General features: G+C 53.3%; 1 protein-coding gene across 26 annotated transcripts in view; it reads left to right on the forward strand.

Annotated features, from left to right (window-relative positions):
- The window catches only part of PRKAG2 (protein kinase AMP-activated non-catalytic subunit gamma 2), a 269,648-nt gene that overhangs the window by 170,548 nt on the left and 84,268 nt on the right, over window positions 1-14,832 (forward strand). For all 26 annotated transcript variants that reach the window (XR_014833508.1, XR_014833512.1, XR_014833501.1 and 23 more), the window contains one exon: window positions 4,834-5,045. Coding sequence is in view for 8 of the 26 variants with exons in the window: in XM_021078613.2 (XP_020934272.2) it covers window positions 4,834-5,045 (212 nt within the window). In the remaining 18 variants the exon portion in view is untranslated. The remainder of the gene's footprint in view (window positions 1-4,833; window positions 5,046-14,832) is intronic.

Here is a 14,832-nt window from a genome sequence, read left to right on the forward strand (position 1 = left end):
ACATGGTTCTCCTGAGAGACAGCTGGGCAGTTTACCCTGCCGTTAAGGAATAAGTGGGGAGTTCCCGTCGTGGGGCAGCAGAAATGAATCTGACGAGTATCCATGAGGATGAAGGTTTGATCTCTGGCCTCGCTCAGTGGGTTAAGGATCCAGCGTTGTTGTGAGCTGCATGTGGCTGTGGCTGTGGCTGTGGCCGGCAGCTGTAGCTCCTATTGGACCCCTAGCCTGGGAACCTCCCTATGCTGAGGGTGCGGCCCTAGAAAGACCAAAAAAAAGAAAGAAATGGGTCTGTTTAAAAGTGATGGGGGATTGTGTCAGCATTGCCCCATTTTTCTATTTATGAATTATGACTCCAATTTTTAAAAACATTAGAAAAGATTTAGGGGTGTCATTCTTACCTGCCCCCCCCTTCCTCTCATAGGACAGTTTCCCCCGCTATAAAATGACATTAATGTGAGCAGAAGGCCCTCCGTGTTCAAAATGTCCCTCCTCTCTCTGGCTGGCACAGAAGAGACACAGCTTTCTAGACGCCCATCCCTGTAGCCCCCCCAAGGCTGCCCCACCACCGCAGGGAGCACCCCCCACCTGCACCCCCTGTCCGCAGCAGCACCAGCTCCCCCCGACAGCCACGTTCTCCCAGCTGGCCCTCCCCTTGGCCTGTGGAACCCCACTTCCAGGAAGGGTGGGCGAGTCACACACCCATGTGATGTCTGAGTCTTCGTGTTCTTCCTCGGGGCAATGTCCCCATTTAAGCCTGGCACAGAGTGTGGGACTGGGAGTCAGGACAACGGGACCCAGCTGGGACCTCTGCCTTTCACTCACTGAAGGACCATAGACGTGTAAGCCCTCTAGTCCCCAGTTTCATCCCCTGTGAGGTGGCGTCGCAAGCCCACCCCCTTCTCTTGCAGGGTGGCAGTGAGGAGCAGGGCAGGAGGGTGTACGAAGAGCCATCATAAGACTCCACCCTCCTAAAGATATTGCCAGTTTGGTGCACAGAGGCAGGGGCGCGTATTTTTGGTTCCAAGAAGGTTCTTGCCCTGTACCCTCAGCTCCACACATCATTGTACCTGCCCCTCCCCCACCCCACCCCACCCTGCACAGTCCAGAGTGTCATCCTTTCCCCGCACAGAGGTCCCCTGCCCTGGGAGGGGAGCAGGGAGGAGGCAGGAAGGCCTGGTGGGAAGATGGACTTGGAACAATGTCCGTGAGAGGAGCTTTCTCGAGGGGCGTGGAGTTCCATTCTGTTCCACCAGAAACAGACGGTTCCCACCGCTGGGCGGACAGCCCGCCCTCTCCTCACCCCAGGCGGCTCCGCAAGGCTGTGCGTCGAGGGCACGTGTCCTCTGCATCCAGCCAGCCTCTTCCCTCCGTGGGGCCTGGGTCAGGATCGCCCCAGCGCTCCCGTGCGATGAGCCCCAGTGGACCCAGCCGCTGCCATCTGGGCTTTAAGGAGCCTCCCAGGTGGCAAGCCACTTCGTCGTGCCCGCTCTCTTTAATTATTTGCATGTGAGAAAGGTGTTACAGAGAACCAGCCAAGAGTCCCCCCAGCTCCGATCGTCCCCTACACAATGGCCACTGGGCCTCGTCCTGAAGGCCACCCTAAGGGGGACAGCCTCTGGTGGAGAGAAGGTGGGGGGTGGGGTACACCTGGGAGAGCAGCCCCTGCCCGCTGTCGCGTTGCAGCAGCTGGGCGCCTGGGATGAGGGCCGAGGCACTTACGGTGTTAGACCTTGGGGGGCAAACTATTTTTCAAGAGTTTGTTGGAGTTTGGCCATTAGGGCCTTTCATGCTGTAAGTCTGGGCCCTTCTACAATGTGGGGACAGCGTTCTACCTCCCGCTCTCAGCTGGAGCTCCTCCCACATCAGCCTGGGCCTGTGGGATCGGAGGAGGGGTCCCTGGAAAATAACACTGCTCCTTTAACTGGTACCTCCCAGCACTCCTGTCCGGGGACTGGGGGAGGGAGGATCAAACTAAGCTGAGCCTTAGCCCCCCCAAGGCGGGGGGAATTGACGAAGCCTCCGCCTCTCGCCCAGGACAGCGCTGAGCAGATGATGGATTTGGGTGGGGAGACGTCCATCCTTTCCATTTGGCTTGGGTTTGAAGCCGCTTGTCCCCCCGGGCGCTGGGTACAGAAGTGCCCCGAGTTCAGGGGGGCAGGAGACCCACAGGCGTGGATCCCAGCGCAGGAGATGGGATGTGTTAGGAGGCTGCTCCGCGGAGTGAGGGGGGCGCAGAAGGGGACACACGTGTGCACAGGGGCAGCGTGGAGAGGAGACGAGAGGTGGCACAGAGCCAAGCCGGGACTCGTAGGCGACCCATCTTTGTCAAGGTCAGAAGGAGCAAGAGGCGCTCTTGGGCCATGGCCCCTGACGTCCTGGTTTAATATTCTGAAATAAAATAACCAACTTAAAATAAAAATGGTATTTATCCACCTGGAAATGTGGGAGGCCAGACCCAGATCCAGAGTCTGTCTCTCCTGGCAAACAAGTCGACATCAGGCACCGCTGCTGTGTCCGTCCTGGCGCTGCCAGGAGCTGCCATAACAAAGCACCACAGCCTGGGCGGCGTAGACCAACAGCAGCTTCTTCTCCCGCAGGTACAGAGGCTGGAAGTTGGCAGCGCAGATGGCAGCAGGGCCCGCTCCCTCTGAGGCTCCTGATAGCACCCCCCCTCCTTGCTGCTTCCAGCTTCCCTTTTCCTTTTTCTAGTTTGACTGAGAAATAGTTGATACACGTCATTGTATGGGCTTAAGGCGTGATGCTTTGTTTCGAAAGTCTTGTGCTCACAGTGGGCCGCTGACACCCATCATCTCTAGAGAAACAATCAGAAGAGGGAAAGAAGCAAAGAAAAAGGACTATTTTCCTAGTGCTGAGAGCTCTGGATTTCCTCTCTTAACAACTTTCCCATCTATCATGCAGCTGTGTGAACTGTAGTTTTTATTGTGTACATTCTTGCTCCATATTCATCTTGTAACTAGAGATTTATATCTTTTGACCACCTTCCTCCAGCTCGCCAGCCATGCTTGGCATTTCTTGGCTCATAGATGCATTACTCCAAACTCAGCCTCGGTCACATGGCCGTGTGTGTGTGTGTGTGTGTGTGTGTGTGTGTGTGTGTGTCCTCTTATGAGGACACTAGTTGCTCTGGATTAAGAGCCCAGGCCACTCCAGTAGCATCTCATCTTCACTTGATTATGTCTGCAAAGACTGTATTTTCATATAAGGTCACATTCAGAGGTACTGAGGCTTTAGACTTTAACTTGTCTCTTTGGGGACACAGCTCAGCCCATGACAATGATCTGATGACAGAATCAGCCAGGTGTGAGTGAGCCAGGCCCCAGGGATTGCACCATCCCGGCTGCAGTGCAGGGCCTCGCCCTCCTGGCAGGGTCACGTCCCCAGCCTCCAGGTATCCTTAGGCCTCCACTCCCCGTCGGCTTCCTCCTGGGGCCTGTTCGCCTAAGCCTTCACTCTGCAAGGCACCTTCCTTCCCCAAACCTCCTCCAGCATTTGTCCTCACAGCAGGTTCTCACTGCAGCCAACTCCCTGTGGCAGGTTTTTTTCTCTCTCTCTCTCTCTTTTTTTTTTCTTTTGTCCTTTTAGGGCTGCACCCATGGCATATGGGGGTTCCTAGGCTAGGGGTCTAATCGGAGTTGCAGCTGCCAGCCTACGCCACAGCCACAGCCACAGCCATGCCAGATCTGAGCTGCGTCTGCGACCTACACCACAGCTCGTGGCAATGCCGGATCCTTAACCCACTGATCGAGGCCAGGGATTGAACCCGCAATCATGGTTCCTAGTCGGATTTGTTTCCTCTGCACCATGATGGGAACTCCCCAGTGGCAATTTTTATGTTGCTCGTTTTGACCATAGCAGCATGTCGCATCTGGCCCCTGGTGTATGTTGTCGTGTGACTTCTGCGACACTGACCTTCGTCTCTGCTGAATACTTCACGAACTTTCTCACGCCTTTTCTCAAGAAATATGGGTCCCGGGGAGGGAGTGGGGATGGATGGGGAGCTTGGGGTTAATAGATGCAGACTATTGCCTTTGGAATGGATTAGCAATGAGATCCTGCTGGGTAGCACTGGGAACTATATCTGGTCTCGTGTGATGGAGCATGGTACTGTGAGAAAAAATAATCTATACATGTTATGTGTGACTGGGTCACCTTGCTGTACAGTAGAAAGTTGGCAGAACACTGTAAACCAGCTATAATGGAAAGAATAAAAATCATTATAAAATAGAATTAAAAAAAAGAAATATGGATTCCGCTCCAGACACGATGCTTGGGTGGGGAGGCGGTGGCAGAGATCAAGTAGCATTGGACTACATGGAGGAAAACACCATCTGGGGGTGTGTGTGTGTGTGTGTGTGCGTGCACGCGTGCGTGCGTGCGCACGCACGTTAGCAGTTTTGGTCCCAGCAGCTTTCTGAACTGCCAGAGCACCCCTCACAGCAAGGGAACTCTGCCCACAATGCAAGTTGGATGATGAGGGGGATTTCTGGATGCAGCAGGTTCTTTTTTCTTTTTTTGGCTGCACCTGTCGCAGGCGGAAGTTCCCAGGCCAGGGATCGAACCCGCGCCACAGCAGTGACAATGCCAAACCCACCAAGCCAACTCCTTAAACGCTAGGCCACCAGGGAACCCCTGGATGCAGCGGATGCTAAAGGGTGGGAAGTAGTTGTAGAAAAGCTTGTCCCCAACGTTCAGAAGGTAAATCATTTAGATTCTTGTCCGGGGAGACTTTCGGCACTTGGAGACGGAAGCGCTTCGCCTGTCCCCGTGTCAAACGGATGTCTAACCGAACTCTGGGTCTCCTCCTCCACCCAGGCCTCTCTTCCTCTCCGTCGACACCTACTCAAGTGGTCAAGCAGCACACGTTTCCTCTTGAGTCCTACAAGCAAGAGCCCGAGCGACTGGAAAACCGCATCTATGCCTCGTCTTCCCCTCCAGACACAGGCCAGAGGTTCTGCCCATCCTCCTTCCAGAGTTCGGCCAGGCCTCCGTCAGCGTCGCCGACACACCATACTCCCCCCAGGACCGTAAGTCTGGGCCTTCGGCCGGGGGCCGGGCCGCCGGGTGTGGGATGGGGCGGGGGGGGAGTCTGATTGTATCCAGCTAAGGATGTGTGCGCCCCACATGTGGGGTATATCTCACCGTACATCACAAACTGAGAAAAATGACGAGGGCTCAGCAGGCAAGTGACAGTCGGATGAACGGCAGCAGCTGGGCCAGGGCCAGAACGAGGTTTCTGCTCCCTTAGGTTCTTTTTTGAAAATCAGTCCCTAACAGCTTTATGTGCATTGCTCTTGATTGAGATACGAAAGGCAAAAGTCGCAAGCAGAGAAAGAGTCTTTTAATAGAAATTTTGTTCTGGGGTTTTAAGAGTTAACGTCTGACATCATTTGGGAGGCATTCCTGGAAAGGGGAGCCTTTCAAAGCGGAAGGAGATGGTGAAACGGTGTCTTTGCGTCCTTCCGAGGACCGGACTGGGATGCTGGGGTAAGGATGGACCGGCTGGCTTTGCGCCGGCACTTAAGCACTTCCACGTGGAGCGCCTGAAGTGCGGGACCACCCATGGCCGCCCCCTGGTTCATGTCAGAACCTCAGACGTTCGGTCACCTTCCTGTACCCGGCAAGGAACTAGGAACCCTATCGCTGAAGGCTGTCCCTGTGGCTGTAACTCTTTCACTCGGTTGTGGTATTAGTTTCCCGCAGCTGCTGTAACACCGTGGCACCAACTGGGAGCCTTAAAACAGCAGGAAGCTATTGTCTCACAGCTCTGGAGGCTGGAAGCCTGAAATCAAGGTCCGGCAGGACAGTGTCTCTGGCGGGGAGGATGCTTCGGGCCCCTTCTGGTGGCCCCAGGCTTTTCTTGGTTTGGAGCCACTGCACTCCCAACTCTGCCTCTATCTTTTTTTTTTTTTTTTTTTCTTTTTTTTCTTTTTTGCCCACCCCGTGGTGTACCGAGTTCCCAGGCCAGGGAGCAGATCTGAGCCACAGTTGTGGCAATGCCAGATGCTGTCGAACTGGGGATTGACCCTTCGTCCCAGTGCTCCAGAGACGCCACTGATCCCCTTGCACCATTGCGGGAACTCCTCCACCTGCGTCTTTACGTGGCTGTCTTCCCGCTGTGTTTGTTTGTGTCCAGATTTTCCTCTTCTTCACCAGTCACATTGGACCAGGGTCCATCCTAACCCTGTGTGACCTCACCCTCACCTGATTCCATCTGCCAAGACCTGACTTCCAAATAAAGTCTCCTTCACGGGTATCCGGGGTCGGGACCTCAGCACCGCACCATCCAACCACAGCAGGTGTTGTCTTTGGGGAGGAAGAAGATGGCTTGTCCCGCAGAGCACACGCTCTGCCTGCCCTTGTTCATCCTGGGGTCGTTTTATGAGGTGTGAGCTTAGCGAGTATTGTTTCAAGTGCTGAGGGACAAAAGGCAAGGTGTTGTTTCTGCCTTCTAGGACTGACAGCCTGATGGGAAACAGAATAAAACCGTTCCCCAGATAAAACCGTTCAATGACAGCGGAAAGTAGGTTGGGTGGGAATCGGGCATGAAACAAATAATCCACCCTAAAGGGGGCAGAGGGCGAGGAAGGGAGGATACGATGGTCTGATAAGGCCAAGGAAGCCTCCCAGGGCTTGGTCGGTTTTAAATAAGGGGGGAGGTGAAGGGAGGGGCTCCTGGAAAAGAAAATCAGCTGTGACTTGGGGTGGGAACGAGTGTGACATGTAGCACTCAGAAGGAAGAGCAGGTGGGTCGGAGCAGTGATGGGGGGCTGTCCCTGGGGGATGGGTGGCTGTCCCTGGGGGACGGGCATCTGCCAGCAAGCAGACTCTGAGGTTGGAGACAGAGGGTGGCTAGGAAGCAGGAGGTGGTCCAGACGTGCAGAGACGCCAGACGTGGCTCCTTAGAGCTAAGGGGCTAGGGAGGAGGGTCATCTGTGTTCTTGGGTGTGAATCAAATCGTCTAGAAGTTTCTGTTCTCCTGGGCATTTAGCAAAGAGGCTTGGTCCTTGAGATAATGGAACCAAAAAAATCCAAAAGGGAAATGATGAGGCAACCCAATGATGATCAAAGGCGGGAAGCCTCTACTCCCCTAGGGCTGGAGGGACGTGATGGGGGCCCATCAGATGGGAGGTGGGGCCACGTGTGTCTGCCTGGCAGGAGCTGCGGCTACTGAGGAGCAGCCACTGGCCAGGGATGGCATTTGGGGCAGAGGGGTGGCAACCAGCGTGTCCACCTCTTCCTGCCTTCCCGCTGTGTGCCAACCCTGCCGAGAGGCCAGCGGGTCAGGCGATCTGGGACCGAGACCCCGGGGGAGCAGAGGGAGACCGGAGAAGGGGGCACAGAGAGAAGCGACCGGCAGAGAGGCTTGCGTGGATAAAGGCTCAAAATATTGGCATCTTCTCATGGACTGCAGATAAGTGGCAGAATGACCCCATTTTAGAAAAGATGCTGATTTGAAGACAAGGTGGTTCTTTTAACTTCAGATCATTTGAAGAGATGGCGCACGTGCAGACCCAGGGTTTTTCCCTGATTGCAGAAGTTCTGTGCTTGGGACAAGCCTTGCTCAGTTTACATGAGAAAGAATCCAGAGGGTGTTTTGTTTTGTTTTGCTTTGCTTTGTTTTGTTTTTCTGGTCTGCTTTCAGTTCATCCCCCGATGGTGACTAGAAAATGATATTCTTGGGAGTTCCCATTGTGGCTCAACAGCCATGAACCTAACTAGTATCCATGCGGACGCAGGTTCAATCCCTGGCCTCACCCAGTGGGTTAAGGATCCAGCATTGCCATGAGCTGTGGTATAGGTCCCAGATTCAGCTCGGATCTCAAGGGGCTGTGGCTGTGGCATAGGTTGTCGGCTGCAGCTCAGATTCCACCCCTAGCTGGAGAATTTCCATTTGCCATGGGTGCAGCCCTAAAAAGAAAAAAAGTAGAAAAATTATATATATATATATATTTTTTGATGCACAGTGACTTTTGAGAACCATCCATGTTATGAATGGATAAACAAGATGCAGTCTTTCCACACAGTGGAGTATTTTTCCAACTAAAAAGGAAGGCAGCCCCAACCGATGCCACAAGACGAGTGAACTTGGTGCATATTATGCCAAGTGAAGCAAGCCCATCATAAAAGGACAGATGCCGTATGATTCCACTTCGAGGGGGTTCCTAGAGTGGTCGGATTCAGAGACAGAAAGCAAAACGGGGGTCGCCAGGGGCTGGATGGGGAGAAGCGGGGGCGTCGGTGTCTGATGAGGACGGACTGTCAGTTGAGGACGAAGGCGACGTTCTGAAGATGACAGTGGTGATGGCGGCAGAGCACTACGACTGTACTTAGTGGCACTGAAGCGTACTCTTAAAAAAGGGTTAAAACGATCGGTTTTAGGTTATCTATATTTTACCACCTTAAATGAATGGATCCAGTCAACACCACAACACGTATACAGTTTGAGCTTTAGAAAATCAGGGGGATCCCTCTGGGGTCCCCATTTAGGTTTGGAAATGCCCTGTTTCAAAATCGGAAGACAGTTTTTCTCTTGGTTGCTGACATTAATCAGGGGCCTTCATCCCACGTGTGAGTTTCTTCACCCCAAACCTCCAGGGGCTCCCCTGAGGACGTTGCTCACGACGACCTCTGCAGCCGTCGTCTGGTCCAGGTCCCCTCGGCATTCGGCAGCCCTCGGCAGCAGGGCTGGTGATGGATTCAAGTGCATATAAAGTGTTTCTTTAGAATTAGATGATATCGAGCGTCCTTATGTGCTAAGTGCTTTCCGAGCTTGGCTGATTTCATGCGTTTGGTTACCAGCAGGATCTGCCTAGAGGAATTCGAGCGGCTGAAATAGACTTGGGTCCGCCTTTTGGAAGAAAAAGACACTTTCCGTAAACGTGGACTGTGAAGACCACTTTTGTAAGACGTGTTCCCAGGAATTTTATTCTGAAGTTGAAAAGGGGTAACTCCTTAGTCCTGAGTAGATGGCACTCATTTTATTATTTATTTACTCAGCAAATATTTCCTAAGCAACTGCTGGGGGCCGGACACCAGGCTCGGAAAGGCTGATGAGATGACAAGTCGGCGGGGGCTTTCGGGAGGCCAGGAGGCGGACTGCGTTTTTCCATTCCCCACTTGTTGATAGCACATGAGGCAGGGAGGGGCTCGATCAAAAGCTAATAACTCACTTGTCTATTGGGGTGGGGCGATGTGCAGACAGGTGAATAATGACAATAGCATTTGATAGAACCTGTGTCGTTATTACGGGTGAAAAAGCAAACACCCAGTGGGGACTCGGGGAGGAGTGGAAAGCCAGTCCCTGAGGAAGGAAGTGGAAGTTTTCCTCAGCCGCAGAGTGCAGGCTCATCAGCTCTGCATTGAGATGCCCCCTCTGGCTGGGTGTGGAAATTAGATGGCATTTGGATGCAGCGGAGGCTCAGAGGAGACGTGGTGTGACATGCTCTGGACCCTGGTGGCAGTGGAAGGTAGAGGTAAAGGGACTGGTGTTAAAACATAAAGAGCTGTTTGGGGAGTTCCCATCATGGCTCAGTGGTTAATGAACCCCGACGAGCATCCATGAAGACACCGGTTCAATCCCCGACCTCGCTCCGTGGGTTAAGGATCCGGCATTGCTGAGAGCTGTGGTGTAGGTCGCAGACGTGGCTCAGATCCCATGTTGCTGTGGCTGTGATGTAGGCCAGAGGCTGCAGGTTCGATTATACCCCTAGTCTGGGAACCCCTATATGCTGTGGGTGCAGCCCTAAAAAGCAAAAAAAAAAAGAAGGAGCTGTTCGAGAGGTCAATTGAAACAGATTTGGGATGCAGTGATTGATCAGTTGAGCCAGGAGAAGGGAAGCTTCAAGGAATGGATGATTCCAAAGGTTTTGCCTTAGAAAACTGGATGGATGGTGGTTGCATTTGCTGGATAGGGAACGGGGTGGAGGTGGGGGGAGCAGGCTGTGTATGTGTGCGCGCATGTGTGTATAAGCACACACACATGTGAGTTTGGGTGGCGATGGTACCACAAGGTGCCCGCGGGATCATCAAGCGAGGGATCCACGGGCACCTGGCTATGTGAGTCTGGAGCCAAAAATTAAGATTTTTTTTTAACTTTTATTTTTGGGGGCCACACTCACAGCATGCGGAAGTTCCCAGGCCAGGGATGGAACCGGTGCCACAGCAGCAACCTGGGCTGCAGCAGTGACAATGCCAGGTCCTCAACCACTAGGCCACCAGGCAACTCCTCGAAATTAAGATGTTTTAAATCATCAGAATGGAAGTGGAATGTATGCCATGTTAGTAGGTGAGATAATGCAGAGAAGTGTGTGGTAGGTGCAAAAGTCAGGACAACGTGGACATTTGAAGGACAAAAAAAAAAAAAAAAAGGAAAGGGATTCTCAATTGCCTGGAAAGTAGGCAGGAAACCAGGCCGAACCGTATCCCAGGCGCACAAGGAGTGCTTCATTGTGTTGTGTTTCCCGCCTTTGGAGGGCGTGATCCGTGATGTCACATGCAGCAGACTGGCCTTGGGGTGGAAGGACTGAGGTCACGGGTAACCTTGGCAGGAAAACCTTCAGTGGCCTGGTCGGGAGGATGTGGGCTGAATGACTGAGAGTGAAGAAGTGGAGACGTGGAGCGCACAGGCTCCAGAACCCTGGCTTTGAAGGGGAGGAGGCGGGACTGTAGCTGGGAGAATGCGGGTGATGGTTTCCTGCCATCAAGGGGAATGGATTTCAACACTGATGGGAGAGAGTCAGTAGGAAGAGAACCTTTAGAGATGGAAGAGGAAAAGCAAGCCCTCCACCTTGTCTGGTCAAGGAAACGGGTGAGTTTCCGTCAGAGGTGGGAGCGCACAGAGGGGGGCGTTTGTTTTGAACCAATGGAAGAATCGTCTTGCATGGGGTTGAGACCCTGATGCGAAGGTGTTAGGAATTAGAATTGGTACGTAGCCATCTGCCTTTCCCCGACAGCCCCTCCCTTGCTCTCCCTCGTTTTCTCCTGGGCGTTTCGCTCTTGGCTTGTGTCTTGCATCAGAGTCCCCGGAAGCGGAGCCTGAGCTGGGATTCTGGATGCAAGTTTGTTTATTTACCCTGGTGCGCTCGCGGCAGCAAACTCCAAGGAGCAAGGGGAGGGAAGCAGCGAAGAGCAGGGGTGCAGTTTCAGGGGGATTTAACAGCCGCCTTTTGACAGGGAAGCTCTGCAGGATAGATGGTACCAGAATTTGCCCTGCCTGGAGGCACGGAAGCCGGGCTTTCGTAGCTTCATGTGAGGCAGCTCTGGGATGCCCCAGGATGGGGGGATGCACCTGCAGCGGGGAGGGCGCTGCTCCCCAAGGACGGTCCTGTAAGGAGACTGCAGTTTGGGGCCATTAGCAGCAGCCCCTGCAGCAGCTTGGTGACAGGGAGTCAGTGACAGGAAACCCAAGACACCTGCTACAGCCTGGAGTCTCTGTCGTCCTCGTCTCTTGCCTGCTCCGTTCCTGTATCCAATGGCCTGGGTACCGTATCAGTGTTTCTGTGGCTCTGGAGCAAATCTCCCCCAAACGTAAGACAACAGGCATTTCTTTTTTGGTTTGCATTTGTTTTTGTCTTTTTAGGGCCACACCCGAGGCGTATGGAGGCTTGCAGGCTAGGGGTCGAATCAGAGCTACAGGGGCTGGTCTATACCACAGCCACAGCCACGCAGATCCAAGCCTCGTCTGCGACCTACACCACAGCTCACGGCAATGCTGGGTCCTTAACACACTGAGCAAGGCCAAGGATCGAACCCATGTCCTCATGGATACTAGTCGGGTTCATTAACCACTGAGCCACGACGGGAACTCCAGGACAACAAGCATTTCTTGAGCTCGCAGGTCTACGGGCCAGCGGCCTGGGTTGGGCATTCTTCTGGTCTCTGCTGTGCTTACTCACACATCTGTGGTCACATAGCAGGTCACTTGGGGACTGGCTGGACCCGGGTGGCCTCAGCCAGAACAGCCTGTCTCTATTCTCTGCGGTCTGTCCTCCTCCGGCCGACCCGCTGGATGGGCGCTTAGGGCAGGGACGGGGTTCCCAGACATACGGAGGTCTACGCAAGGCTTTGTGAGGTCGAGGCTCCGAACTCCGCAACGACCCGTCCAACCCCGGGTGGAATCTCTGTCCTCTCCCCTTGGGGTCTGAGTTGGGCTTGTGACTTGCTTTGACCAACAGAACAAAGTCGATGTGACTGTCACGTCGCAGGCCGTGGACGCGGGAAGGGGTGGAGGCTGCGGGCCGCTTTGGACGGCCACCTCCCGTCTCACCACCTAACGCAGCAGCAAACCCACGGCGTGCTTGAGTCTAGAGGCTTATTTATCTCTACTTAAGGCGTCTGATTTAGATGGTTAACTGAATTAGCCCAGTTCCTCTTTGAGAGCATCTTTCTGGTAAGCAAGACTGTCACAGTTTGTGTTTGGAAAAATGGAGAATCTAAGCCAGACGTGAGCCCACGGGAGGTTTCCAAGCAAGTGCTCCTCGGGTCAACATCTGGGGAGAAGGAAGGAGGGGACGGGCAGAGGGAGAGGGTGCGATGCAGTGAAGTCTCAGCACGGTCCTCCGCAGGCCCATGGGGAGCTCCTCAGGGCGGCCCCACGTCGGGCCGAAGGAGCCAGGCTCTATGCCAGAGTCCCCAGTCATGAGATAACAGCTGTCCTGGAAGGGACTTGACCTTGGGCAAGGCCCCTCTCTCCAGCCAAGGGCAATCCTAGCTGATCGTTGAGGCCATCAGCTGGCAGGTGCCCACAGCTGGGGGAAACCCTTCACGCTGGCAGGGTTCAGAGTCGCGCAGTTGACCCTTGAACAGCACGGGTTTGGACTGCCAGGGGCCACTCCTGCACAGCTTTTTTTCGGTAGTACATACTACAGTTCTGCACCATCCAAGCTTGGCTAAGTCCTCGGATGCATAACCCCAGATCCGGAGGAAGCACATCTACTGGACTTGCTGCTGCAGGAAGGGTCAGCACCCACTCGCCTTGTTAGGGGTCACCTGTACCTCACACCCTCTAAGATGTGGACTTATTCCTTATTTTATTTTTCCTGTTCATGATACCAAAACTCTGATGGGTGAAAAGAAGGGCTGTCATATTCCTTACGATACAGTTAATAGGGAACTAAAATGAAGAAAGGGGTTTAGGATGGTTGGTTGAGCCTGAATGAAAAAGATTGCATTGGGCGGGGGCGGGGGGGTGTCACAAAAGCCCCTGTCCCAGCCATGGGAGCGAGCCACCCTGCAGGTGGGTCATCCAGCCCCAGTCAAGCCTTCAGAGGAGACCACGGCCCCGGCCAGTGCTGGACTAGAGACCTGGTACCAGAGATCCTATACCAGGAACACCCGCTGAACAACCCATGAACGCCTGACCCACAGAAACCATAAGACAAAGTACTTGCCTGCCAGGGGCGGCCAGAACAAAACGTCACAGACTGGGTGGCTTAAACAACAGGAATTGAGTTGTCACAGTTCTGGAGTCTGGGAATCTAGGATCGAGGAGCTGATAGATTTGATTTCTCCAGAGGGCTCTCTTCTTAGGGGCAGGCGACCACTGTCCCCTGTGTCCTTTGTGCAGACGTGTCCCCAGTGTCTCTTCCTCCTGTTACAAAGACACCAGTCCTAAGGGATTAGAAGTCCACCCTTATGGCTTCATTTAATCTTCACTATCTCTTTAAAGGTCCAAATACAGCCCCAGCGAGGGTCAGGGCTTCAAGGCGAATGGAGGTGGGAACGCGGCTCAGTCCTTATCCGATAATAAAGTGTTACTGTCATCTTAAGCCACCGAGCTTTGGGGTGATCTGCCCTGGATCAAAAGATAACTCATACTTAGTTCCTCATGTTTGTGGGGAAGGAAACAATTCGGCGAATTCAGGAAGAGACAATGAACTCAGGAGCTTTGGGTTCTTTTTAAAAACCAATCATCTTACCGCTGCATCAGTCTCCAAGATGCTTCGTTTTCCCATTTGGCAGGAAATCACCAGCCAATCTTTCAAGATTGTTGTTTGGACTAATTAGCCCCTCTTAAAGTGAGAAAAGCACTTTTTAAAGTGAGAAAAGCACTTTAAAAACCTAAAAGTATTTCAAATCACTTGACATTAAGGAGAAGTTAAAGATTTCATGTCCACTTCGTTTTCTATTCGTCTCCCATTTTAAACATCAACTTACCCCCTAATAAGGCCTTGATGCTAAGACGATCTGCCCAGAAGTGGCCAACGAACAGTTTCATCATCTGTTACTCACCACAGATTAGATAATTTAAAAATAGTTGGGAAAAGATTCACGTTGGGTCAAGGAGTAGGAGCTGCAGCGAGAGCTGCTTCGTAATGGGGCTGGTTATCATGAGGGTTGGAACTCGGACAAGTGTGCCCTGTGTGTTGAAGAGACAGGCAGAGAATACTTATCCTCCTAGCTGTCAAAAAAGGCATTATACTTGGCATTCTTCCTGCGTCCTTGCACTGCGGGAATCATGACCTGATGGGCAGGAAGAAGCCAGAGTGCCAATATGAGAGATGTGCCTGGCCCGTTTTCTGAGCGGCAGCCGGGGTCTGTGGGCTTCTCGTTCACTCTCTTCCCCAGAACAGCTGAGTTCCAAGGAAAGGAGGTTGGGTCTTTTTTACCTGGACATTTTTTAAAGCTCGATAAATGTCCTGCCTCCGCAGGGACCCTGGAGAACAATCAGTCCCTCGGCAGTGATTTCCTAAGAGCCTGTCGATTGCCTGGCACCGTCCTAGGTGCTGATGGCAGCTGAGATGGTTCCTGCTGTCACGTCTCCCAGCAGGAAGGAAGTCCTGCGGGATCAGGACCCCGAGCTCAAACCTGGAG

This window comes from Sus scrofa, chromosome 18 (assembly GCF_054392235.1).
Source record: "Sus scrofa isolate SSC_HxYL_T2T_F1_AM1 chromosome 18, Sscrofa_HxYL_maternal_Yorkshire_Landrace_v2.0, whole genome shotgun sequence".
NCBI lineage: Eukaryota > Metazoa > Chordata > Mammalia > Artiodactyla > Suidae > Sus > Sus scrofa.